The sequence below is a fragment of the Chionomys nivalis genome, chromosome 4 (genome assembly GCF_950005125.1).
Source record: "Chionomys nivalis chromosome 4, mChiNiv1.1, whole genome shotgun sequence".
Taxonomy (NCBI): Eukaryota; Metazoa; Chordata; class Mammalia; order Rodentia; family Cricetidae; genus Chionomys; species Chionomys nivalis.
The window spans coordinates 98,489,566-98,513,318 of NC_080089.1; the positions used below are offsets into that span (position 1 = coordinate 98,489,566).

Here is a 23,753-nt window from a genome sequence, read left to right on the forward strand (position 1 = left end):
GGATATCAGGCTTGCTCACAAAATACCTTTACCCTCTGAGGGCCCTACCAGATCTTCTATATTTTTATGCTACTATTTTTCACATGCTAATCATTTATATATTTTGTATGTTCACTGTTTAGTCTGTCTCCCTCTTTTTGGAAGCAAGATTTCTGATAGCAGGACTTTTTGTTCATTGAAATCTCCTAGAATAGGATTTCCCAAATAGTATCAAGAGCAAACTCTTCAACAAATAAACAAATGCATCTGGTGTTTTTCTAAACAGTGTGCTGGGTTAGTTCAGGAAGAAATGTATTTTCCCAGGATTTTTGCAAATGCTGCAGTTCAGCCCTGTGGAGAATGTCCTGCTTCCATGGATGATGAACAGGCCAGGGACCAGCCCTACAGGGCACTGTTTCCCTTTTCTTGGCAATTCATGCCCTGGGTAGCCCTTAGTAGCAGCTGCTGACAAGCAGTCAGGGAATGCAACACACAAATTGCTATGTCAATTCATTTTTTTTATCTCATCCTTTCAAATGTCCAACTGCAGGCCCTTTACGCTCCACGTTAGTGTCACGATACATGCATATCATTTATAAATAAATAAGCTTGAGTTGGAGGCATGGGATCAACAACTTGGAAAACAACCATTTACAAGACTCCAAAATCCTCTGAAGGTGAATAAAACCAGGTGGCTTTTATCACATCCTCCTTGGGACAGAAAATACATGGCTGTAGGAAGGGTAGTGGTTTCCACAGCCCAGTGTAGTATCCAGACTATCAGATGATGAATCTGAAGGCTCTCTCCCAGGTCAATGAAAAGAACCTGGACAAGGCAGACCCAGCTTTCTCCCCAGGGGTCCCCTGCCTTCTAGCACCCAATTCTTCCTCCCTATGGTCCTCCAACCTATCTCCTTATGACCTCCACTGGCCACACCCACTGATCCTTAGAAGCCTGGGGTCAAAGGTGGCTCACCTTCTCGTAGTACCGGATCTCATAGTCCAGGATGATACCATTGGGTTGCTCCGGCTGAGGCCATGACAAGGTGATGCTCCTCATGGTAGCACTGACCTGGTGCATGATGGGTACAGTGGAGGGGGCTGTGGAGAGAGAGGAAGAGACAGGGTAGCCGAAAAGATAATCAAGATAGGAGAAGAATAGAAAGAGGTGATGGGGTTTGAGTTCTGTGCTTTCTCATTAGCTGATCGGAGTCTGCAGAACTCTTTGTGGGGTTTGTGGGCTAAATGGAATTGAGATGACAGAGGAGAGAGAAGGTGAAAATATCGTAGAGGAAGACATATGTGGGCAGGGCTGGGGTGAATTGGTGTATTTATGGCACAGAAGGAAAAACTCACACAAGGGCTAGTGATGTGGTTCAGCAGGTAAAGGTGTCTGCTGTGAAAACCTGGCAACCTGAGTTCAAGCTCCCAAACCGGAACAAAAGTGGAATGAGAACTAACTCCATGGATGTGACCTTTGACCTTCATATGCGTACTGTGGCATATGTGTCAACACACACACTTTAAAAAAATCAGTCCAAAATAAGAGAGAACTGGAAGAATAGGAGGAAGAGACAGGAAAAATGAGAAGCCTTTTAAAATACAAGGTGCTGAAGGACCCTCAATGATGCAGTAATGGGCTCAGCTACTGCAGGGTAGGAAACCTGGGCAAAGGAGGAACTTCAAGAGTAGAACAGATTAGTGCAAAGTAACCGTATAACAGAAAGGGACATCCAAGCAAATATTTCTTTCTGGCTCTGTGTGTAAGATTTTAATACACTTCCAAAAGAAAGGAGGCAGCATCCCTCACGAAGACAGGAACACAGAGCTGCAACTGAACCCCCATCAGCACTCTCTGAGTGAGAGCATTTGCAACGAAGAACTCACAAATGCAAACGAAGAAATGATACATAAAGCAAACGTTTGGAAACAGGATAATAATTCCAAGATCAGCAAAGATGATTATGAAATTTCTGTTAGGAAATAATATTTATCTCCCAATTCAACATTTTTCACACGGCGTAAGTAAAATGAAAACAGTCTGGAAATAATAAATGAGGGCTGTCTTCCTAAGGGAAGAGGAGGGTAATGGATGAGGCTCCGTCTGCGCTCTGCTCGGGGGCTGTTGTGTTTAGTCTTGCCACTTCTGCAGTGATGAAGGTCATTTCCTCACTCGAACTCTGCTTTACAAGGGTTTCTCTGGGGACCATGGCTGAGTGACATTTACTATCCTCAACTTAAGTTAATGGATTCCCTCCAAGACCTGAAATTACAGAGCACAGCTAGCCGATCATACAAGGAGAAGGCAGGGCCTTGCCCACAGTTCACCGGACTCGAGCACCTACTAAAGTCAGTATGTGCCAGGGAAGGAGAAGGTGAGCAGGCATTCTAAAGATGTTCCCAGTTGTGTGAGCCACACAGGGTGAGAAGTGTGGGAAATGCTACCAGGACACCTTAGCATCAGCGTGTCCTCTGGGACTTCGGAGGTTCGTTTGCACAAAGCCTACTACACGCCATGTGTTGGCCATGGCAGTGCACCTTTCTGAGCGCCTACACCTAAGGGTGAAACCGACTAAGGGCCTCACATGCTGTGCTGTGTATTTACAAAGAGACTTGCCTCCTTCAGAGTTCCAGCTAAGCACCAAGTAGCCCACCTATCTATGTAAAACATGGGTTCTCCCAGTAGGCACGCCTAATCAAAGATTCTACAATGAGCTTTCCAAGGCTTCATGATAATAATACAGGTGCACTAAATTTCTCCTGGTGTGGGAGGTCCTTCTGTCTATGTGTTGCTTTTATTGGTTAATAAATAAAGAAACTGCTTTGAGCCTATGGCAAGAGCAGAACAGAACTAGGCAAGAAAAGCTAGGCTGTATGCTGGGAGAAAGAGGGCAGAGTTAGAGAGAAGCCATGAAGTCGCTAGAGAAAGATGCTGGGAACTTACCTGGTAAGCCACAACCACATGGTGATATACAGATTAATAGAAATGGGATAAATTAAGATGCGAAAGTTAGCCAATAAGAAGCTAGAGCTAATGGGCCAAGAAGTGATTTAATTAATACAGTTTCTGTGTGATTATTTTGGGGCTAAGCAGCCAGGGACAAACTAGTGGCCTTCCTTCAACATTCTCCTACCCAGTCCTCTTTCATTCGTTTGTTCCTTCCTTCTTTCCTCCCTCCATCCCTCCCTCCTTTCCTTCCTTTCTTTATTCCTCCCTTCCTCCCTTCCTTCCCTCTCACTTTCACTGGAACGGGATAACTACTGTGGTCTGATGGCTCCCCCTAAAATGTCCCAACCCAATACCTGCCGCCAAGTTCCTGCTACATGTGGGACACCCTGCTCTGTGCTTCTGTAACTCTTACTCCTCATGGATCTTCCTTATCCATATCTCAGATTTGTCTTCTTCCCTTTGGTCTCAACTCTCCCAACTAAAGCAATCTAGAACAGTCCTGGTTGCGCATAAGAGCTTGTCAAAGACCTAATGAAACAAGTCAGACTGTACTTGAGTTTTCCCTGCTATAAAGAATAGGTGGCTGCTACAAGTATTTCTGCCACAGCAAGACATGCTGCTACCTACTGTATCTCTTACTCAATGGGCCTATGTTATCAAGAACTCTATAGGCGTGAGATAGAGGCATCAGCCCAATGCTCTTCCAGGGCTTCTACTACAAGTTAAATTTAAACCTAGTATCTACTGCATTTTGTGTATTCTATTAATTTGACTATTAGCCTCTGGATCAAAAGCATGTCTTTAATATTCTTTCTTGAAGTTAGAGTTGCATATAAACTCTAGATTTCCCCGAGGTATGTTCTCTCTCACCATGAATGTAGAGCTGGATTTCTGTTGTGGAGATGCATAATCCCTCTTTGCTTTTTTGATGGTGTTATATTTGTTCTACTAATCTAACAAGCTAAAAGAACATTTGACCCTCATCTCAACTGTCTAATGCATTTTTTCTCTCCTACCTTGGTATTATAACACAGCTGTGTTGATTAAATTAAACAGTTACTATTGTATCTGCCAGGTAGTTGCTCTTTCAGGTTCTAGACATACATTCATGAGTAAAGTTTCTTACCCTCTTAAAACCTATTCTCTACTGGAGGGATTCAGAGTATAGACATGATAAATAAATAGCAAGATATATAAGAAATAGTAAGTAAAGTGGGGAAACCAAGTAGGGAAAGAGGAGGTGGAACACCAGGGTAGCAAGTACGCGGCTGGCCTATGGTCAGCAAAGGGATCCCTGAATAGCAGGTGCAGGAGAGTGGGGCAGCATTGAGTGTCTGACCTGAAGGCATCACAGTCAAGGGGGAGGGCCAGATGTGTGTGTGTGTGTGTGTGTGTGTACATTTTGTTTGGTTTGGGATGGGTTAATAAGTTTGTTGAAATTTATTAAGCTACATGAGATGTTTGCTATACTGTCATAAACTAGGCTCTACATTAGATAATACTTCCCAACTGTAGGCTACTGTTTGAAGCACATTTCAGTTAGGTACAGTGAGTGATGTGGCATCGTCATTTCCTCCCAAGAAAATCATTCCTTCCTGGAGAGAGGAGGGAGCCTCATAAGACTCAGAAAGCTCATAAAGCACAGAAGCCCCAGGAAATTCAGGAAATGACAAGATTCACAAGGCCCTTCCCCAAGTTTATACAAGCAATAACAATTTTTGAGAGACAGGACTCTCTCTGGTGGAGCTGCCTGCAAATTGTTCAGGGAGCTCCAGGGCTTGCAGCTTTCATGAGTTGTCATGCATGCCGGGGTAGGCTTTTCAGTGGTGCAGCCGCCTTTGAGTCACCCACGCTCCTGCTGGCATCCCAGTGAAGTCACTGATGCACTCTACTGGCCTTGAGTGGGTAACTCCATTGGTCTGTCATGGGTAGCCTCTCTAGGGTGATCAGAGATCTGTCTCTCCTGGATTTGGCTTATTCTATTTCCAACTCAGTGACAGTGTCATGGGGATGTAGCTCCCCTCACAAGTTGAGGAACACTGGCATTGGGAATGTCTCCATAGATGTGAGATATAGAAGAAAAAGAATTAATAGTGACTGTAAGGTTTTTGTTTGGAAGAACCAAAGGACAAAGCTGCCATCAACTGACAAGAGAGACGACATCAATAGAAGCCATCTGGGAGGCAGACCAGCTGTTCCATTTTGAACACATTACATTTCAGGTGTCTTAGATATCCCGTGTAGACACTGGGTAGGGGGACGTGTGCGTAAAGTTGGAGCTATTAGCATTTCAATAAATCAGAAAGGAGTAGAGCTGACAGATCATGAAGATAGCTAGTAGAGTGGATGCTTTAAGACGTAGGGAATGAGGAGAAAACAGCAAAGGGCCCTGCAAAAGCCAGGCCAATAGAATAGAAGCAAAGCCTTCAGAGTGTGATTGCCTGGAAACCAAGTAGAAGGAAGCATAATTGGGGGACCGAATATGTGAAATCTTATTGCTAAGTCAGGTAAAATGGGACTGGAACTGAACCCCTGATTTAACCACATCCTCTGTGGCTAACCATTTGAATGGCATACATTAGCCTTGCTCAAGATCCTGCATGCCTTGGCAGGACTATGTGAGGAAGTGAAGGTAGCCCAGAAAGTGCCACAGTCTCTCAAAGTTGCTACATGTTTTGGGGGGTCCCAGTGTGACCCAAGATGGGGATGACTGAAGGGCTTCTGATTATAGGGCTTTCCTACCACATCTTGCCATTCAGATACCCCTGGTAGGCCATGGGGAAGCCCAGCCTACACGAAGCTGCTTTTAGAAGTATCATATCACACACAGGTTTCCAGGCTCCCTCTGTCTCAGAGATAAAATGTCATCTATTAAAACTGGAAGACTTAGAGCTGGGAATGTAGAGTACTCACTGAGCATGCACCAAGCTCTGGAGTCAATCCCTAGTACCACAGAAAAGCAAGCATGATGGCACGTGTTTGTAATGCCAGGTTTTAGAAGGTAGAGGCAAAAGAATCAGAAGTAGTTCAAGGTCATCTTCAGCTATTTAGTGAGTTCAAGACCCACTTATGCCTCATGAAACTCTGTCTCCAAAAGGAAGGTAACAAATTAAAAAAAAAAATGGAAGACTCCAAGATGGTAGGTTAGAAACGTAGTGATGGCCATCTTCTCTGGGGATAGGACCAAATGCAGGAGAGCAGCTACTTCTTGAGGTGGGCGGTGACAAAAAGCAACTAAAGTTTATCTGCACATGGACTTTAAAAATCTCAGAGGCTTTGGAGAGCAGAACGGAGGTTGAGAAAGAATATCCCAGTACCAAGCTCAGTAGCTATGCACAGGGAGGGGGCAGAGAGCAGAGGTGAAAGAAGAGGAGAAAACACAGTAGCACAGGCCTAGGTACCATGCATGGGTCCAGCTGAGTAGGCAGGGGAATCAGAACCCGCACAGAAGAAAGGCACACAGGGAACTTTCTTAGCATCACCACGTGTAGTTGTTGGGAAATCATCTAGATAAGGTCTTGCCTGGGCTCACTGCTGGGAAAATCAAAGCTTCTTTCATTTTCTTATATCTGGGAACAAAATCATGAACAAGGGCTGGCCAGAGAGTCAGTCTGGCAACCAAAGAAGACTCTGACCCAAAAGTGCTGAGAGCCAAGTGTGATGACTCGAACCTGAAATCCCAACCCTCAAGAGATTGAAACAGAAGAATTGCTGCAAGTTCTAAGCCAGCTTGAACCTACATAGTGAGTATCAGATCAGCCAGGACAATAAAACCTTCAGAAATTAAATAATAATAATAACATAATTAAGTAACAACAACAATAATAACAATGAAAAAAGAGTTCTGTGAGTGGAAAGTCACACCAGGCTGAGACAAATAAAAGGGAGCAAAGGTTCAGGCCATCTGAGACCATCAGTTCGCAACGGAGGGTGCAGGCACTGAGATGAGCCTGTGCCTTCCGGTCACTGCCTCCAGGAGCTAAGTTTCATTCTAAAACTAAAAGAGACATATGTCATATATATTGATAAAAGAAACATTATACTAAGAAGATCTAATGGTTGTAAATATACACACATTGATTTCAGTATGCTCTAATTCATAATAGAAGTGATACTGTCCATAAAGATACACATAGGAATCACTATAATAATGATGGATGCTGTGGTTTGTCTATGAAATTTCCCTTGAAGACCTGTGCATTTGAACTTTGCCCCTGGCTGGTGGTGCTACTGAGATGTGAGCAAACCAGCAAGGCTCTGACCTAATCAACAGGTTAGGGCATTGATAGAGTCATAGCCTGATGGCATTACCGACATGTGATGGGCACTAGGAGGTGGGCCTGGTCCGAGAAGATCACAAGGGTAGATCTTTGAAGGAAATACATTGTCCGTGGCCCTTTCCTGTCTCTCTGCTTCTCAGGCATCATGAGGTGAGCAGCTTGGTTCTACCATGCCTTCCTGTTGCCATGTTGTCCTGCTTCAACACAGACTCACAGCAGGGAAGCAAACAAAACATGGATTGAACCCTGGCAAGCATACATAGGAATAAGCCTTTCTTTCTCTAAGTGATCTTTCTAAGACATTCTTGCAGTGGCAAAAAGGCTGGCTGACACACTGGATGACGTTGGCATTCTATTCTCCCCAATAGATAGACTATCCAAAGCAAAAAAATCAGTGAAGAAACATGAGCAGTTGACTGCACTGTAGCTCAAATGGAAGCAGCATCCATCTACAGAATATTATGCAGTTGCAAAACACACTCTTCTCGGTGGATTGTGGAACTTCCCCCAAAAGGGTTATTTTAAAGATCCATGGCAATTGAAACAAATACAAAAATACTGAAGTATCTGTTTGGATCGTACCAGTCCTCAAAGGGGAAAAACTGGAAATAACTGGTAGGAGAAACTGCAGATAATTTGCAAGTACACAGGCACTGAAAAACATACTTCTGAAACACCAGTAAGCCATTGAAGAAATCAAGGGAGAAATTGGAAAAGAAGACATCAAAATATCTGCAAGACTCAACAATAAGATCATAAATTTTATTTAAAAATTTAATAGAGCGACAGAATACAAAAATTGGCATATGAAAATCAGTAGATTCTCTAAACATTGGTAATGAACTCAGTGAAAAGGAAATCGGGAAAACAATTGCATTAATAATAACTTCAACAAAAATCTAGAAATAAACCTAACCCAGGAGACTTTTGTAATGAAAACTCTGAAACCCCAAACCAAAAAAAAATTTTTTTGAAGAAAACGTCAGAGGATAGAAAGACCCCTAAGTGCCCATAAGTCTGCAGAATTGATGACGGAAAGCAACCATATTGCTGAAAGGGTTTCATGATTCAGTAAAATCCTTACCAAAGTTCCAATGATATTTTTCATAGAACTTGGAAAACAAACAAACAAACAAAACCCCTAAAGTTCTTAAGGAAGTAGAAAAGATCCCATTCTGAACAAGACACACTGGAAGCATGGAAACACTCCATTTTATATTACACTACAGAACCATAGTAATAAAAAAAAAGCATGGAATGGGTACAACAATCGTCCTGTAAAACAATGAGAATGAAGAAATGACCAGAAATAAACTCACATAGCTACAGAAACAGATTTTGATGAAGATGGAAAAAATATAAATGTTAAGGAAAAGGCAGCATCTTTAGCAAATGGTGCTGAGAAAATGGCACAGCCACAAGTAGGTGACTGAATTTTGAGCCCCACCTCCCTCTCACTCTACACAAAATTCATCTCGAAACTGTATGAATTTAAGACCCAAAATTTGAAACTTCTAGAAGAAAATGTAACATAAATCTTCAACATACAGGCATAGGTAATGGCTTCCAGAATAGGACTTCCATGGCTAAACGAGGATAACAAGGGGTGACAAATGGAGTTCCTCAATTAAAATGCTTCTGTAATCAACAGAGACAACAGCAGAGTGAAGAGGCAACCAACACAACAGCAGAGAGTCTTTGCCAGCCCCTCACCTGATGGGTGATACTGAGGATATAGAGAACTCAAAAAGTTTGAGACAAAGGAACAAACAATCCAATCAATAGATGGGCAACTAGACTCAACAGGTGCTTTCCAAAAGACAACACACAGATGGCGGATAAATACATGAAACCCCTGTGACACCCTTGGCTATGGGACAAATGGAAATCAAATGCACATTGAGATCACCATTCATCCTGTTCAGATTGACTAGAGTGTGCAACGAAAGCAACAAAAGCTAGCAAGGATCAGGTGGAGAAGGCTTACACACTGTTGGTGGCAATGTGCATTTATATATAGCTATTTTTTAAATTCCTCAAAAAACTAAAATCAAAACTATACAATCCAGATCACCACTCCTGCGTGTATATCTGAAGGAATTAAAGTCAGTAGATAATGTGCACGCACACACACAGACACACACACATACAAACACACACACATTAATGCACAAGGGAACACTACTCAGTCACACAAAAAGAACAGAATCGTATCGTTTGCAGGAAAATCAATTGAGCTGGCAATCAACAGGCCCAATTTGGAAAGAGAAGATTCACAGAGAAAATCTCATATGTAAGACTGAGATCAGGGTCATGCAGGAAAACAGAAGTGAAGAACTGTCGGAGAAGAACAGGACCGGTGGAAAAAGAAAAGAGAATACAAGATGGATAATGGGAAATAAATGTGATCAAAGTATCATATACATGTACAAATATGTAACAATAAATGCCATTATTTTGTATAATTCTGTGTAATGAATTTTTGAAGGATTAACCCCAATAGTCTGAGGCTAGCCCTGGGCTTGATTCTTCTCTATACCTCTAATCTTCAGAAAAGTTTCATTCAAAACTCCATATACTTATCAAACACTACAGCATGCCTGCTCTGATTACTGGGGTCAGAGAAAAAAGATCACAACCTCGTTCTCAGGGTTCATGGAGTTCAGTGGAGGCAGGGGTCAGAATGTAAAGAACCACAGGGCATGGCAGAGAGAAACAACCAGCATCCCAAAGCATGAATGCCCTTGTTTCTGAAGATGGCGTTGGCCACCCCAGCTGCTACCTAGCAGCTCACAGATCCAGGAGAAGGGGTTGTAGCCATCCTGGTCAACATTTCTTGGATTGATAGTGATGACCTGATGGTCACAAGTCCTTCAGAAAACTGTGTCCCATACAAGGACCTTTGTCTTATGCTTTGTGATAGGGCTTGGCACATGGGAGAAAGTGACAGAGCATTTCCTGATCTCCCTGCATGAAAGTTAGGGCAACTTACAGCCAGGCCCCGCCATCAGCAGCATCTACACTGTGAATTTGGTTTTCCTTGTGTAAGGGCAAACATCACCCCTAAATCTGGTCTTTTATGTGCGATGAAAGCGTCAGGTAAGTAAAAATAAAAATAAGCTTGGGGATTCATTCATCCAAACAACAGCTTCTAGAAAAACTAAGGCAGATGAGAAGATTAATTCCAGCAGGCGACCCCTGTAACCCTCCCACCCCAAAACATTGATTTCAACAGTCAATTCAGGGCAGTCTTTTCTACATAATCCTCAGAGGAAAAGATGGTGTTACTGAATGCTTGAAAGAATCTGTTTTGCAAGGGCACACAAAGCTTTTGAGTAAATTAAACATTCTACCAAGAGACAGAAATAATGAAAATGAAGAGTTCACAAGATTATTCAAATTTAGAGAAAAAAAAGAGCCTTTTTGTCAGAAAAGGTAAGAAGAAAGAATTAGTTTGGGGGCTATTTGGAAAGAAGATCCTGATGTCTCGGTAAAGATGTTTGGCCTTAAAAGGAGGTGCTCAGAAAAATCTAAACAGAAACAAAATTGCCCCGCAGTCCCTTTTAGATAAATAGAGGCTAGTTCTACATGATCCTAAAGAGAACAAGAAGCAAGGAAGGTCTCTTCTGTCCCCGATAAAAAATTACCCAGGGTTCAAACCAAGTTAGATTGAAGAGTACCCACTAGGAGAGCCTACTGTCAGTATCCAGAGTGCCTTTAAGGAAGTAAGAATCAGTGAAAAACTTAAAAGCGGTTAACAAGTGGCTCAGGGATGGAGAGGAAGCAGGAGCAGGTCAAGGGACTGAAGTCCTTTGTCTCTGTTTTTGCCACTGAAGACTTCTGGGAGGTTGTACTCTCCAATTGCTTTAGTAGCAGACAGATCCAAGAGAGGGTATTGTATGCAATACATCAAAGATACAGAATGTTCTTGCCTGTTCTGACAAGTGGGATGCGGATAAGTTGCAGATAAGATGGCCCTAAGGCAAGCTGGAAAGTGTCACAGTCACAACACAGGACAAGTGCCAGCCCAATATTGGTCACTTGTCACTGCCAACAGTACTAGAGATGGGTATCAAGCCAAGCAATTATCAGGCTTCTATTTTTACAAAAGGTTCCAAAGGGGGCAGTGAGGCTTAAGACCCTATGGCATCTGAGATGCCATTAATCTATCTTAAAAGTTCATCACTCCATGTATGGACCCTAGAGTCCAGATGCATGGGAGCCTTGATAGTGCCACCTGGATGGTCTGTGTCTTGACCCCCTAGTTCAGCAACTGATTTGACCACATTCAAGGTTCGCTTCTTACCCATTTTATTTCCCTTATTCAATAGAAATATTTTCCCTTGACAGATAATCATTTCCAATTCAAAAATATAAGAATAAATGTGCTCTTCTTCTATGATAATTACTTAGTTTTGATGCATTATCTTTGCTTATTAGAAATTACTTCATAATCTCTTAATTGATTTTTGGGTCAAAATAATTCCATCAAGAGGTTTATCCATAATCCACTTTGGGATCTAACAAATGATACAAGTTTACTATGTTAATACACTTTTCAGACATTGAAAATATTTACATGTAATTTTAAAGAACATTCACAGCAAAGTGCAAATCCACTCAAAATTAAGTTGTTCTGTTGAAGTATAATGATTGAAGAAGTTATGAAAATAAGACATTTGGACTTTTTGAAGGTCATCAAACTTTTTTTTTACAAAGAAACAATGTTCTTTGTGGCTGGGAATCCTATCAGGGAGGGCCAGTTTTCAGGCCATCTCTCCCCGCTCGGAAAGCTGCTGAGTTTCCTCTAATTTACTCTGCTTAAGAGGACAGTCTTCTTAGCCGGGCAGCGGTGGCACAGGCCTTTAATCCCAGCACTCAGGAGGCAGAGGCAGGCGGATCTCTGTGAGTTCGAGGCCAGTCTGGTCTACAAGAGCTAGTTCCAGGACAGGAACCAAAAAGCTACGGAGAAACCCTGTCTCGAAAAATCCAAAAAAAAAAAAAAAAAAAGGACAGTCTTCAAAGTTTCCTGAAGGATGGATGGCCTGTTCAGTCTGAAGGAGTTCCTATCTGTGTTTTCTCAAATGACTCACAAAAGAGGTTCCTAGTCTCACCATAACCCATGGTGGGCACGGTAGGGTCATTTTCCTTGGCCCTTTCATAGGAGCTGGTCCTCACTGTGACCATTTCTTCCCGTTGAGGTACTGCTGACTCATCCTGAACTAGGTAAATGGGCACCTTTAACATAAGTACCCCATTTTCAGTTGCTTCCACATTGGGGTTGTTAAGATAATGCTGGCCCTGAACTGTCAGCATCCTTCCTGATGGCCAGAGCTCATGGTGCCAGAAGGTTTTAGGCAGGTTACGTAGGCTGCAAGGAGAGAGAGGTCACCAACCGTCTTTCTTGGCTGTAGATCCTTTGTACTATAGTTTTGACTAGGCAGGCAAGATGCACACACTGGTACGATAGTGGCAAGAATATTTTGTGGGCAATCAACCATTTTCCAACTGAATATGAGGGTCATTCCAGAGGTGAACACATGTCTGTTACTGTAAAGTGGGTCACAAGCCTACATATGGAGAAGCCACAGATGCTTGGGAGGATGTTCTATCGATGCCTCGTGTAGCCAAACTGACGTCTACGTGTTTATGTTTATACCAATAGACTACTCCTGCTCTCAGACTGGGCCATACAAGCCTCTTTGTTGTACAGGGTGACAGAGACTCATAACTGATCAAAATACTAAAAAAGTGACTGTTGTATCCTCAGCTCTAAACCACCTTCCAAGACCCAGGGAACACATAGAGGAGGGTCAGGAAAATTCTAAGAGCTCGAGGATGGAGAAAACTGCTATGGAATGCTGTCATTTGGATGTGCAATGGCCACAGATACAGAATATGCAAAAGGTATAGCGACCTGCAAAAGACCTACACACATACACACACACACACACACGACATGGGGGTGTAAAAGGGATTCATTGGAAAGAAGGAAGAAAAAATTAACAGGAGAGTAGGAGAGAAAAGAGAGTAATGGGGCATAAATGTGATCACAATGTATCTTAGACCTATTTGAAAGTGTTTGTAAACATCATAAAGAAGAATAATCCAGGGTCAGGGGAAAATGGCTCCATCAATAAAGTGTTTGCTTACCAGTCACCTCCCCAGTCAAAAGGCAGGTGTGTTAGTGGACACTGGCAATTCCAGTGCTGGGAGAGCAGAAACAGGTGAGTACCTGGGACTTGCTATGTAGCCAGCCTGGTCTATCTGACAAGCTCCATGACAGCAAGAGACTCCGTCTCAAAAGTACAAGGTGGAGAAATTCTGGGGAATGACACCTGAGGTTATCTTCTGACCTCCACATGCACCTACACTTCCTATAGGCACCTGTACACATATTAACACACACACACTCACACACACAGAATAATGCTTCTGTGAGCATTCATATACCAGTTTCTGTGTGGCATATGCTAGCATCTCTCTTGAGGGTAAACCTAGGATTGAATTGCTGGAGCATATGGAAATACCATCCTTGTATTCTCTGTCTAGAATATCATTTCCCAGCCCAGTCGTCCCTGGACTCATAACTTGCCTTCTCTACTATAGACCACAGCTGTGAAGAAAGGTGCATTAAGGAATAATAAGCAGCCCAGAGCAGTAGGAATTATCAGAAATGAAGGAGGGCTGTATTCTGGGTCCTACAATGCCGGTTCCTATCCCTGCTTGGCCTTCTGTTTACTCTGTGATCTTGAGTTAACCCAAAGACTTAACATCTTTGAAGCTTGTGTTTTTCATCCATGCAACAGGAATGGTAATCCTCACATTATGAAATTTCCAAATGCTCTGTGCCATGTGTGGTCTAGCACTCCTGTCAGGCTGGGTAGTTGGCATCCACCTGCAACTCTCCTTCTGGGACCAGCACTGCTCACACATGCAAATCAATTCCTGGGCATAGCTCTCCAAGATAAATGTGAGAAGCACAATCCAACCCAGTGGCGGCCTTGGATATTTGTTTCATAAATACTTTCGAGGCAATAAATAAACGTGTCAACCAAGTCAGGGTGGAGGTGCTAGGTAGGAGCAGGATGGAGACAGGAAAGACAAACCAAACAGGGCTAAAGGTGGAAAAGACACATTCCAGAAGAGGAATGACTTCCCTGTGGAATGTGAAGTTTGGAGTCTGCCTGTTTTCTCCAGGAAGCAATTTAGGAAGAAAGAAGTGCCTACCTAGTTCCTGAGAATAAGACAACCTATGACTGTGGGGAGGGAGGGAGCCATCCATACCCTAGACACCCAGTGGCATGACCCGAGTATGTCTACGGCTCTACCACAGCCTCTTCACAGATCTTGTTACTCTCCATAAGCCTCATCCTACTGCCCCAGAACTCATATCCCACCTACAGACCTCTTTACTTTAAACTGCTAGACCAGCCTTCCTGAAGCTTGACATTACCCATGTTACCCTGACACCCCCAAAACCTTTAGTGGCTCCCCATTGGGAAAAGTTTAAATTTCTCCTTAACATTTACAGGTGTGGCAGGCATTGATCACTGCAGGCTCAGGAACCTGCTTCTCATGTTTAACTGTGACCCACATTCATGTCACTGTGAGCCTTTAAAAGCACTGTCGTGTGTGACTTTGCCCATCTCAAGCTCTCACTGTTGACAGCGTCATTGGGGAATGTGCTTGGCTTGGAAATCAGCATGCTATAATCTAACTTTCCAGCCACTCTGTTCTCCATCACTAGAGTAAGATCTTCAGGGTAGGAGGCATGGTTTTAGCCATTTCACATTAAACCAGTATCATTAACCATATTTTAGATGCATGACAAAACTTTGCTTTTACAGCAAAGGTTGGGATCTCCTCCAAAGTCCTCAGAGGACAGAGGGAGGGGCAGAAAATGGCTTAGTTGTACCAGACATTGGTATTAGTATTTAGAAGAGGGTGGGAGAAGGGAAGTGGAGCTGTGAATCCTGGGAAGGGGGGCAGGGAACAAAGGTAAGTATGGAGTTCTAAAGAAGTAGCGATAGAACGTCCGTATTTGCATAGATGATGAAACCCAGGATGCTGAGTTCTGAGTCAGTCCTTATCTCTGGAGGACACTAAGCTGCTGGAAACCTCTGAAAGTCCCCCTGGAGCCTCGGGGTTAAATTGTGTGAGTTCCTAGAAAGGTATGAATGACAGAATTAGGAGAGGCCCTTTGGGAGTGGCTGGTTATCTTTTCTCTCACAGAAAACATATCCACAGGGCGGAGAGGGGGCAAACCTGTGTAGGAATGCCAATTAAAGAGTCCAGGTCCACAGGTACTGGTGGCAAAGAATGATTTGCACCCTGATGACTTGAGTTTCTGGTGACATTTCCATTCTAGAAAGAAACTGGGCTAAGAAGACCCCGCCTTGAGAACTGGCTGTCCCTCTGCCGATGAAAACTCATCCCACTGCACAAATATGCTTGAATTTTACATTAGGAAGCCTGACTCATTAAATACTTTTGGTGCAGTAACACTTCTGGTCAAAGTAGATTAAACAAATAAGCAATTAGTTGCAAGCCTGGATATGAATACAAAAGCAGAATTAATTATTTCTCTTATTGTTTTCTCCTATTGTGAACACTGGCTTCATGTTTTATTCTGGGAGTTAACTCTGGCACTTCCTTTCAAGTCCCTCCCTAACCTGGAATTACCTGAGGTCAGAGGACATCCTGGACATGCAGGAGGTATTGCTGCCATGGGATACTGGTTGAGTCACAGGGTAGGCTCCATGACAAAAAGTGAGGGCTGAGCTGGGTGAGCTGACTGAGCTTCATGCCCACAGGCAGAGTCATAAGCTCTTCCTTCCATTAAGGGTTGGGTTCCAAGCCAAAGGGGTGAGTGCATGTGTGTGCACTCTTGTACATGTGTGTGTTGTGCACATATTCCTGGGATCTGTGGATGACATCTTTTTGGAAAAAATATAGGTTTAATGAAGGAATCTCATTTCTTCTATTATGCCTCATGTATGTGGGAGATACTCTTCACTGAGACCATCCACCTCACTATGTCAATTCTCAGAATGGGGTCCCAGATCAGCATCACCAGGGACCTGGTAATAATACAGATGTCTGATTCCCACTCCTGGCTAAACACAGACCTGGGAGAGGTGGACTCAGTAATCTGGGCTTAAGGACGCACCCAGCCCTTCACAGGCATCTGGTGCGTGCTCAGGGTTGGAAACTGCTTATCTACAAATCTGGAAATCCGGAATGTTAAGCCCTGAGAAGACATCCCGGTCATTCAATTTTCTGTCAACTCTTCGGATTTCCAGATTAGAGTGCTGAAGGCAAGAGAGGGAAAGTAACTTCCTTAAGTCCCCAGCAAGTTAATGCAGAGCCAGAAATAGCCTGGCCTCCTTTCCGGGACTGATGCTAGCTGGCCGTCTATGTTGTCCCTACACTCAGGAGCTCAGCAATTCCACCATCCCTCGAGGATGCCTTGCACGAGAGTGGGAGGCAGTTAGCTCAAGTCACTTACTATCTTCAGGGATCCTTACATTCCCAGAGAGATCGGGGGCTCCCTGCAACCCCTCTCATGCAAGGGTGGAGAACGTTGCTCCAGTCAATAGCCCTGCCATGCAATGCTGCTATTGGTACCCCAGCTTGGCCCATCCCCACAGCTCCTTTCCCCTAGCAAGGGGACCAGAAAGATACCTCAGAAAATAAGAATTTCCTGTAGAAACGACAGCAGATCTGAGTTGTGGGGCCCCGTGGAGCTGTGGGGCCCCGTGGAGCTGTGTGTGTTGGGGCTAGGGTGGGGAGTTACTCGTCAGGAGAGGCTGTCCTCGGTTGTCAGCCAGGATCATGGCTAAGGCACATAAGGACAGAATCCTGAGGGCCTCTAGGTTATCTGATGTGCTCTGTTCAGCTGCCTCCTGGGGGTCTAACTGCTTTTCCTGGTTAAAGATGAGTGTGGGCCCCTTGGGCTGATATCTGATCACAGAATATCTCACTAGGAAGTCTACCACCCTGGTGGGGCTGGCAGGCTCTGGAGGCAACAGAAGATACATTACAGTGGGTTGTATGTCCTGGTTCCTCCCTCCATATATCTGAGTTAGACATGTTTAGCAGAGTACCCACAGCGGCTGAAACTGCTCTGTCGTCACCCTAAGGCTGGTACCACTGCTCTGTCCTCCCCTGGGCATAGAGCTCCAAGCCCCTTTGTCTGATGACCCAGGCCCTTTTCTCATCAGAGTGGCTCCCTAGCAGCCGGTCACCCTCCTGCAACACACACTGTAAGTTCCTCCTTGGGTTCCACCATCCCCACTGTATCTCTCTTCCCTCCACCTTGGCTTTACCATCCCTTCAAGGAGCACATTCTTATTGGACCTACCAAAATGGTTGCTCAGAAACCAGTTCCCACTACCTCCTCTGCCAGCATTCTCTCTATAACCGTGTGAGGAAAAGCTCTCCTCAGAGGCACCTCTGCCCTACAGCTTTCTTCAGTGTTGGTCCTTTGCCATTGTACTCCATCTGCCCTTCAGAGGCAGGAAGTGGGCTGTGTCCTTCCTGTCTCTCATCACCTCTCTGACATTATTTCTCAGCATCTTCTGCAACCTATGCAGAAGCGCCACACATCTGGACCACAACTGCCCCGGCCCTGAGACAACCAGGTACTTCTTCCCTTCCCTCTGTCGCCTCTCCATGCATGGCTGTTTCTGCCTTTCCCTCCACCACCAGCCTTGCTTTCCAGAGAGTGAATCCCATGTCCTCTCCCTGAGTAACTCACCTTTCATTCCCTCAACTCCACACCTCTCCCCTGTCTGCTTAGCCCATGGTGTGCGCTTGGACTTCACCTCACCCAAAGTTACTCCATTTTCAAAATTATACACCAAGTGTACTTACTTCCCCAGCACCATCTTTGCTGACACATTGTAATTCCTCCTGGCTTTGCCTGCCCTTGTTGGCCCCATTTCCACCCACGAGTAACCAGCCCCCCTCTGATTCATATTGCTCATTGTCCTGCTCAGGTTCTGTCCTTCCAGTGATGTAATCTGAGATACTCCTGCCCTCAAGCATGGGCATCTTCCTCTTTCCACATCATACAACTGTCAAGACTCAAGCCAAAGATAGATCCCTGGTCCCCCTGTAGGGTCTGCTCTCCAGGGGGCACCCTGACTGCCAGAAATGCCACACAAAAGGGTAAGGCATGCAGGAGGTGGGGGTGTCTTTGTAAACACATGATTATCAGCTTCAAATGAGCTCTCAACATGTTCTAGAGACCCAGGTTTCTCTGGCAATTCCACCTCCCATCCTCTGTAACTGTTCATTAGATTTATTCCATTCCCCTCAACTCTTCAGCCCCAATACGATCCCCATCGTTCTTGGCGAGCAAACTTATTTCCCACTTCACAGAGAAAATTGAAGCCTGAATATCCAGCTGCATAAACAACACTTGGAACAGGCACTCAAATCCTCCACAATTCACTATATGTAGGCCTGCACCTATCTTCTAGATGCTGTCTCCAAAGGCTTCGGGAAGCCCCTGGGATATCTCCTGGGTGGTTTCTAGCCATTGTCTCATTCTCCTGCTTCGCTTTCTTTGTTCTCAATGTCAGCTGCCTGCAAGATCCCTCAAGGAAAGCTGCTCATTAAGTCAGATTACATTCTCCTCTCAAGGACCTGCAGCCCTGTGAGTACACCATTTCCAGGGCTTCTTCAGGCAACGCTGAGCTCACTGTAACCCCTGAGAGCTCCCCACCTCTCCCTATTAACTGTGGCACCTCATCACAAAGCCTCAAGCCTGCCTCAGACCTTACAGCATCCTCCACACAGAGACGCTTGCCTTGCTGTCCCCATCTTCAATCTCAGCACTCATCCCCAAGGAGGAAACAGACACCAAGGAAACCTTACGGCCCCATCTCTACCTAGCTTCCTGTACACCCTCTTCTTTAAAAGCATCCCTCTCTGTACATAAACCTCACCCTGCAAAGGACAATGCCATCGTTTTATGAGGCAGTGTCTGTGGATTCTGTGGATATGATCTAAGGCATATGGGAGACTGTAGCAGAAGAAACGGTGCTGAGGTACAGGAATTGCCTGGAGGAATGAGATCTGGTCCTCTTCCTGCTGGACTCAGCAGAAGAAACATGATTATAACGTGTGTGAGAGCACATTCTCTCTCTCTCTCTCTCTCTCTCTCTCTCTCTCTCTCTCTCTCTCTCTCTCTCACACACACACACACACACACACACACAACACACCTTTTATTGCCCATCCAGGAATCACTATGTCATCCATATGGCTAGCAATGTTTAAGGAAGGACAAAGCCACACTAGGATTTTTCTATGGGGCGGATACATCACAGTGAACATGACTGGTCCCTTGCTCTGTCCTTATGTCCTAAAAGAAAAAAAAAAAGAAGAACAAAAAGGAAAAGAAGGAAATGCATGTTTTAAAATCTTAGAGTTTGATGCTATAACTATCAATCTATAGTTAAGCAGACACTGATTCCATGGCCTGGGGTGCTTGCTGGTAGAGTCCCCTTTCCTCTACAAAATACTTGTGGTCCAGCATTGCCTTTATTTACCCAGAACATTTGCTGTGCCTTTTCCCCCGTCTTTCACATCCGCTCTGAGAAGATGTTAATTTTCTGAAATTAAACACTTAGCTTGATTACTGTTTTGTTAATTGCTGCATTCAAAAACCCCTCATGCTCCTGCCTGTTTAACATGGATGACGCTGTGAAAATGACAGGCAGGGAGCTGGGATGCAGGTGGACAGACAACAGCACTGGAATGCCATCCCAGCTAGCAGCCACTGTGTCTGCCTACTAGCGGTTCTCTGCCAGTGGGGACCAAGGAGAGCAGGCCAGGTCATAGTACAGTGGCTCCCACAGGGCCACCTTGAGGGATATAGTACATAAGAGGTGCCACACCTCATCAGCACTTGGAGGGGTTAAGGACTTAATTCCAATCTAGTCCCAGAATGAAATGCCTGATGGAGAAACCACGGAGGGAGCTGAAGCTAAATCATCTGTTGACGCTGGAAATTGATTTCAGAAGACTGAGGCATTCATTATTAATTTATTGGTTAACATTTGTGGAAGGTTTTCTATGTTTTAAGCATCTAGCTAGACACAGGCTTCCAGAGTCAATATGACAGTTTCAGGGAGTGGTCTTCTGGAAGTTGGCTCGCTCGTGGAGGGTGCTTACCACTGGAATGTTGTGGTGGTTTGAATGAGAATGACCCCATAGGCCTATATATTTGAATGTTTGGTTCCTGGTTGGTGAAACTGTTGAGAAGGATTAGGAGGTGTGGCCTAGTTGAAAGAGGTATGTAACTGGAAATGGGCTTTGAGGTTTCAAAAGGTCACACCATTCCCAGTTGGTTCTCTCTGCCTCATGCTTGTAGATCAGGATGCAAGCTCTCGGCTACTGCTCTAGCACGATTCCTGCCTGCCTGCTGCCATGTTCCCTGACTTGATGGTCATGAACCTTCTGGGGGCTCTAATCCCCCAATAAACTCTTCTATAAGACACCTTGGTCATGGTATCCCTTCACAGCAACAGAAAAGTAAGACAGAAGTGAACAACCATCAGGAGCCCTCTCCAACCTTCTACTCTCTTTGCCAAGACCACAATGCCAATGATAGATATTTCATAACCTAACTTATGTCTCATGTGGACTTTGCATGGATTAGGAACTCCCTACCATCCATTGTCAGCAGCCCCACTGTCATCTCACAAGCCATATACTCATAGTACTTGATCCAAGATGGTGTAAGAAGAACAAACAAGTCCCCAGGTTCCTGGTGACACTCTGGTCATTTTAGCAGTGGTGCAGGGGAGAGCTTTTCTTAGGTCTCAGCATCACTAGCTGTAACTCAGTACCAGAAATAAAGAATTCTGAAACCCGATCTTTGTGTGGCCGACCCACATAAAGATCAAGCTAGTCCAGTAAGCTAGCAATAAACCATCCCATCCAGCACAGTTGCTGTAGAACAACTGACACCAGAAACTGAAGTGCTCTCTGGAATTTACATGGGTTTATATCCTAAGTCTCAGGCAAGGAGTAGGGTTCAGATCTTCAAGTTACAGCGGAATCACCAATCCTCTTACAACTGTCCTGGGCCTCTCAGCCTGGCCTCAGTGGGTGCTGTGAACTAACATAAGCTCCCTGAAGACATGGATCTTTACCTGGTTTCTTCCCTGCTGTGTCTGTGGTGTCTGAACAAAATATGATTGACAGAGGATGTCAGTGCATAAAATTTGTTAAGAAAGTAGATGGAAAATGTGTAGGACTTGAGCCAGCACCTGCACAGCTGTCACAAAGGTTACATTAAATGATTGTATTTCCAAAATCCAAATGTTCAAGTCCCCCTGTAAGGGTACCTGAATCTCTTTCTGCTCCTCTGAGTGGCTCATGGCATCATCGTAAGTATTAGTTCTCTAAGTTCTTTTAGGAGCCTCCGCGGAGGAAGATATCTGGTCATCTGGCTGATCTGGAAGAGGTCCTAAGACGTCACCTGTAGACTTCCAGCTCCAGCCAGACACTTGTATCAATTGCTCTCTGTGGGGAATAAAGCTCTCCAACACATATTTGAAAGTCTCACTGTGCCTGGTACTCTGTAGCTCTTTCCCAAGGAAGCTGGTGATGAGAGAGCCTACGTTTTCCCCAGAGCTCTCCATGCAGGGGAAAACAAAACCCCAAGGCTGCAGAGGGCTGATACCCACAACCCTGAACATCAGCAGTGCCACAGTGCCACATGCTGACCTCAGTCCCACCAATAATACGTCAGTGCCTGCCCATGGCCTTTCTGAAGTCAAGGCCTTTCTAAGGCCACCTGCAAGTTTCTTCTCAAGGGCAAGACTTAAGAAACAATCAGAACCTGCCCGGAGTTAGCAACAAGAGAACAGCAATGAAATAAACTATGAAATTGAATTAAGAACAGTGAAAATTTCATTTCCTTAAGGTTTATTTTAAAAAAACTTTTCTTTATTTACTTCTTTCAAGGTTTTCTTTAAAGTCATTCCAGTCTTTTTAAGCCCTGACGCAATCTTTTCCCTGCTCCGGAGCAATTCTCACCCACTCTTTTCCAATGAGACCAGCCTTTAAAAATGAACTGGTTCCAGCATATGGGATCTTAAAGCTCTACATTTTTACAGGGAGCGTGTAATATTGTTTTAATATTTAATTTTGAGATTTACATAATATCTTTCCTCCAAAGAGCTCGATATATTGCAATATCGTAAATTCCTTTTCATATTCAAAGATTATTCTTTATGTATGCAAATACTATATTTAACCAAGGAATAATGCAAATTAGGTGATGGATTCAGAGGCATTGATGTTCTAGGTAATTCTTTTGTAGGAAAAGCGGTGCTTCTGAGTGATTTTAATTGCCTAAGAACTTCAAAAATGCCTTGAAAATGGACAATCTGTAGGAGCTTGTGACTATCAACAGAAACAGCATAGTTATTTTAGACAACACTAAGTAATAGATTGTGTCTGTGTTGTGGACATGATGGATGGAAATGCACATGCAGCGGCTCAGCAGACCATACATGAACTGCATGCAATAGAAATGTCACCTATAACTCCAGCTGATAGAATCATCTGAGTAAGGGAGGCAGTGGTGCTTCTACACACACACACACACACACACACACACACACACACACACACACACACACGTGGTTTAAAAGTAAAGGAGGCAGAGGGCATCTCTGAGCTGCAGGACCACCCTGAGTGAGATACTGGGCACCACTGAGTCCCACCTTCATCATTATCTCATTGATGTAGACTTGGTATCCTCCTTTCTAACTCCTGTTCCAATCAACACGACATGGGCAGATGGATACAGATAACATCAATCCCAAACAACGAGACTCAGAGGCCTTAGCAGGAAACATCTGAGGACGGAAAGTCCAGCAATTTGCTCAGGACATATCCCCAGAAATGATGCTAATCTCCCAGCCCCTGGCAGGACGTAGAGTGATTTCTCCATCTTCTGTCCCATTTACTTGTTGCTATAGTACCAGGAGGCAGGTTATCATGGTTTTCATTTCACAGGTGAGAAATGAGAGATGTTGACAGTTAAACGAATTTTTGAGAATCATGTGAGGAGCAGAGAGGATATCCAGCCTAGGACATCCTGTGTGAGCCCGGGAGGTGAGGAAAATGCCTGCCCCAGGCAAAATGCGCCTCAACAGCAAAGCAGCTCATGTTAAAGCTTGGGTAAATCAGATTTGCCCTTGGAATAAGAGGCTACCAACCATAGCCAGCAGCCCAAATCCAGAATTGGATTTGTTTGCCTCTCAAGTACTTAAAATTTTCTAGTCAGTTGTCAACATTTGAAATCCATATTTAGCAAATCAGGCAGTCCACACTGGCTGGAACAGGGTGATGGCTGTCTGTATGTCCTGCCGTTCTCTGCACTCTCCATCAGTCCCCCCTGCCTTTCACCTAGCCCAGCTGGTTTCTTTCCATAATTGTCTGGCCTTCTGGCCTTTGAGTTTGTTCTCTTTGGCTTGAATAACCTCAAACCAGGCCTTGGTACGATTCATCTC

General features: G+C 44.3%; 1 protein-coding gene across 1 annotated transcript in view; it reads right to left on the reverse strand.

The window, feature by feature from the left end:
• The window catches only part of Ephb1 (EPH receptor B1), a 432,751-nt gene that overhangs the window by 96,070 nt on the left and 312,928 nt on the right, over nt 1–23,753 (reverse strand). Inside the window, exon 6 of the mRNA XM_057767268.1 lies at nt 956–1,080. Within this exon, the coding sequence (XP_057623251.1) occupies nt 956–1,080 (125 nt within the window). The remainder of the gene's footprint in view (nt 1–955; nt 1,081–23,753) is intronic.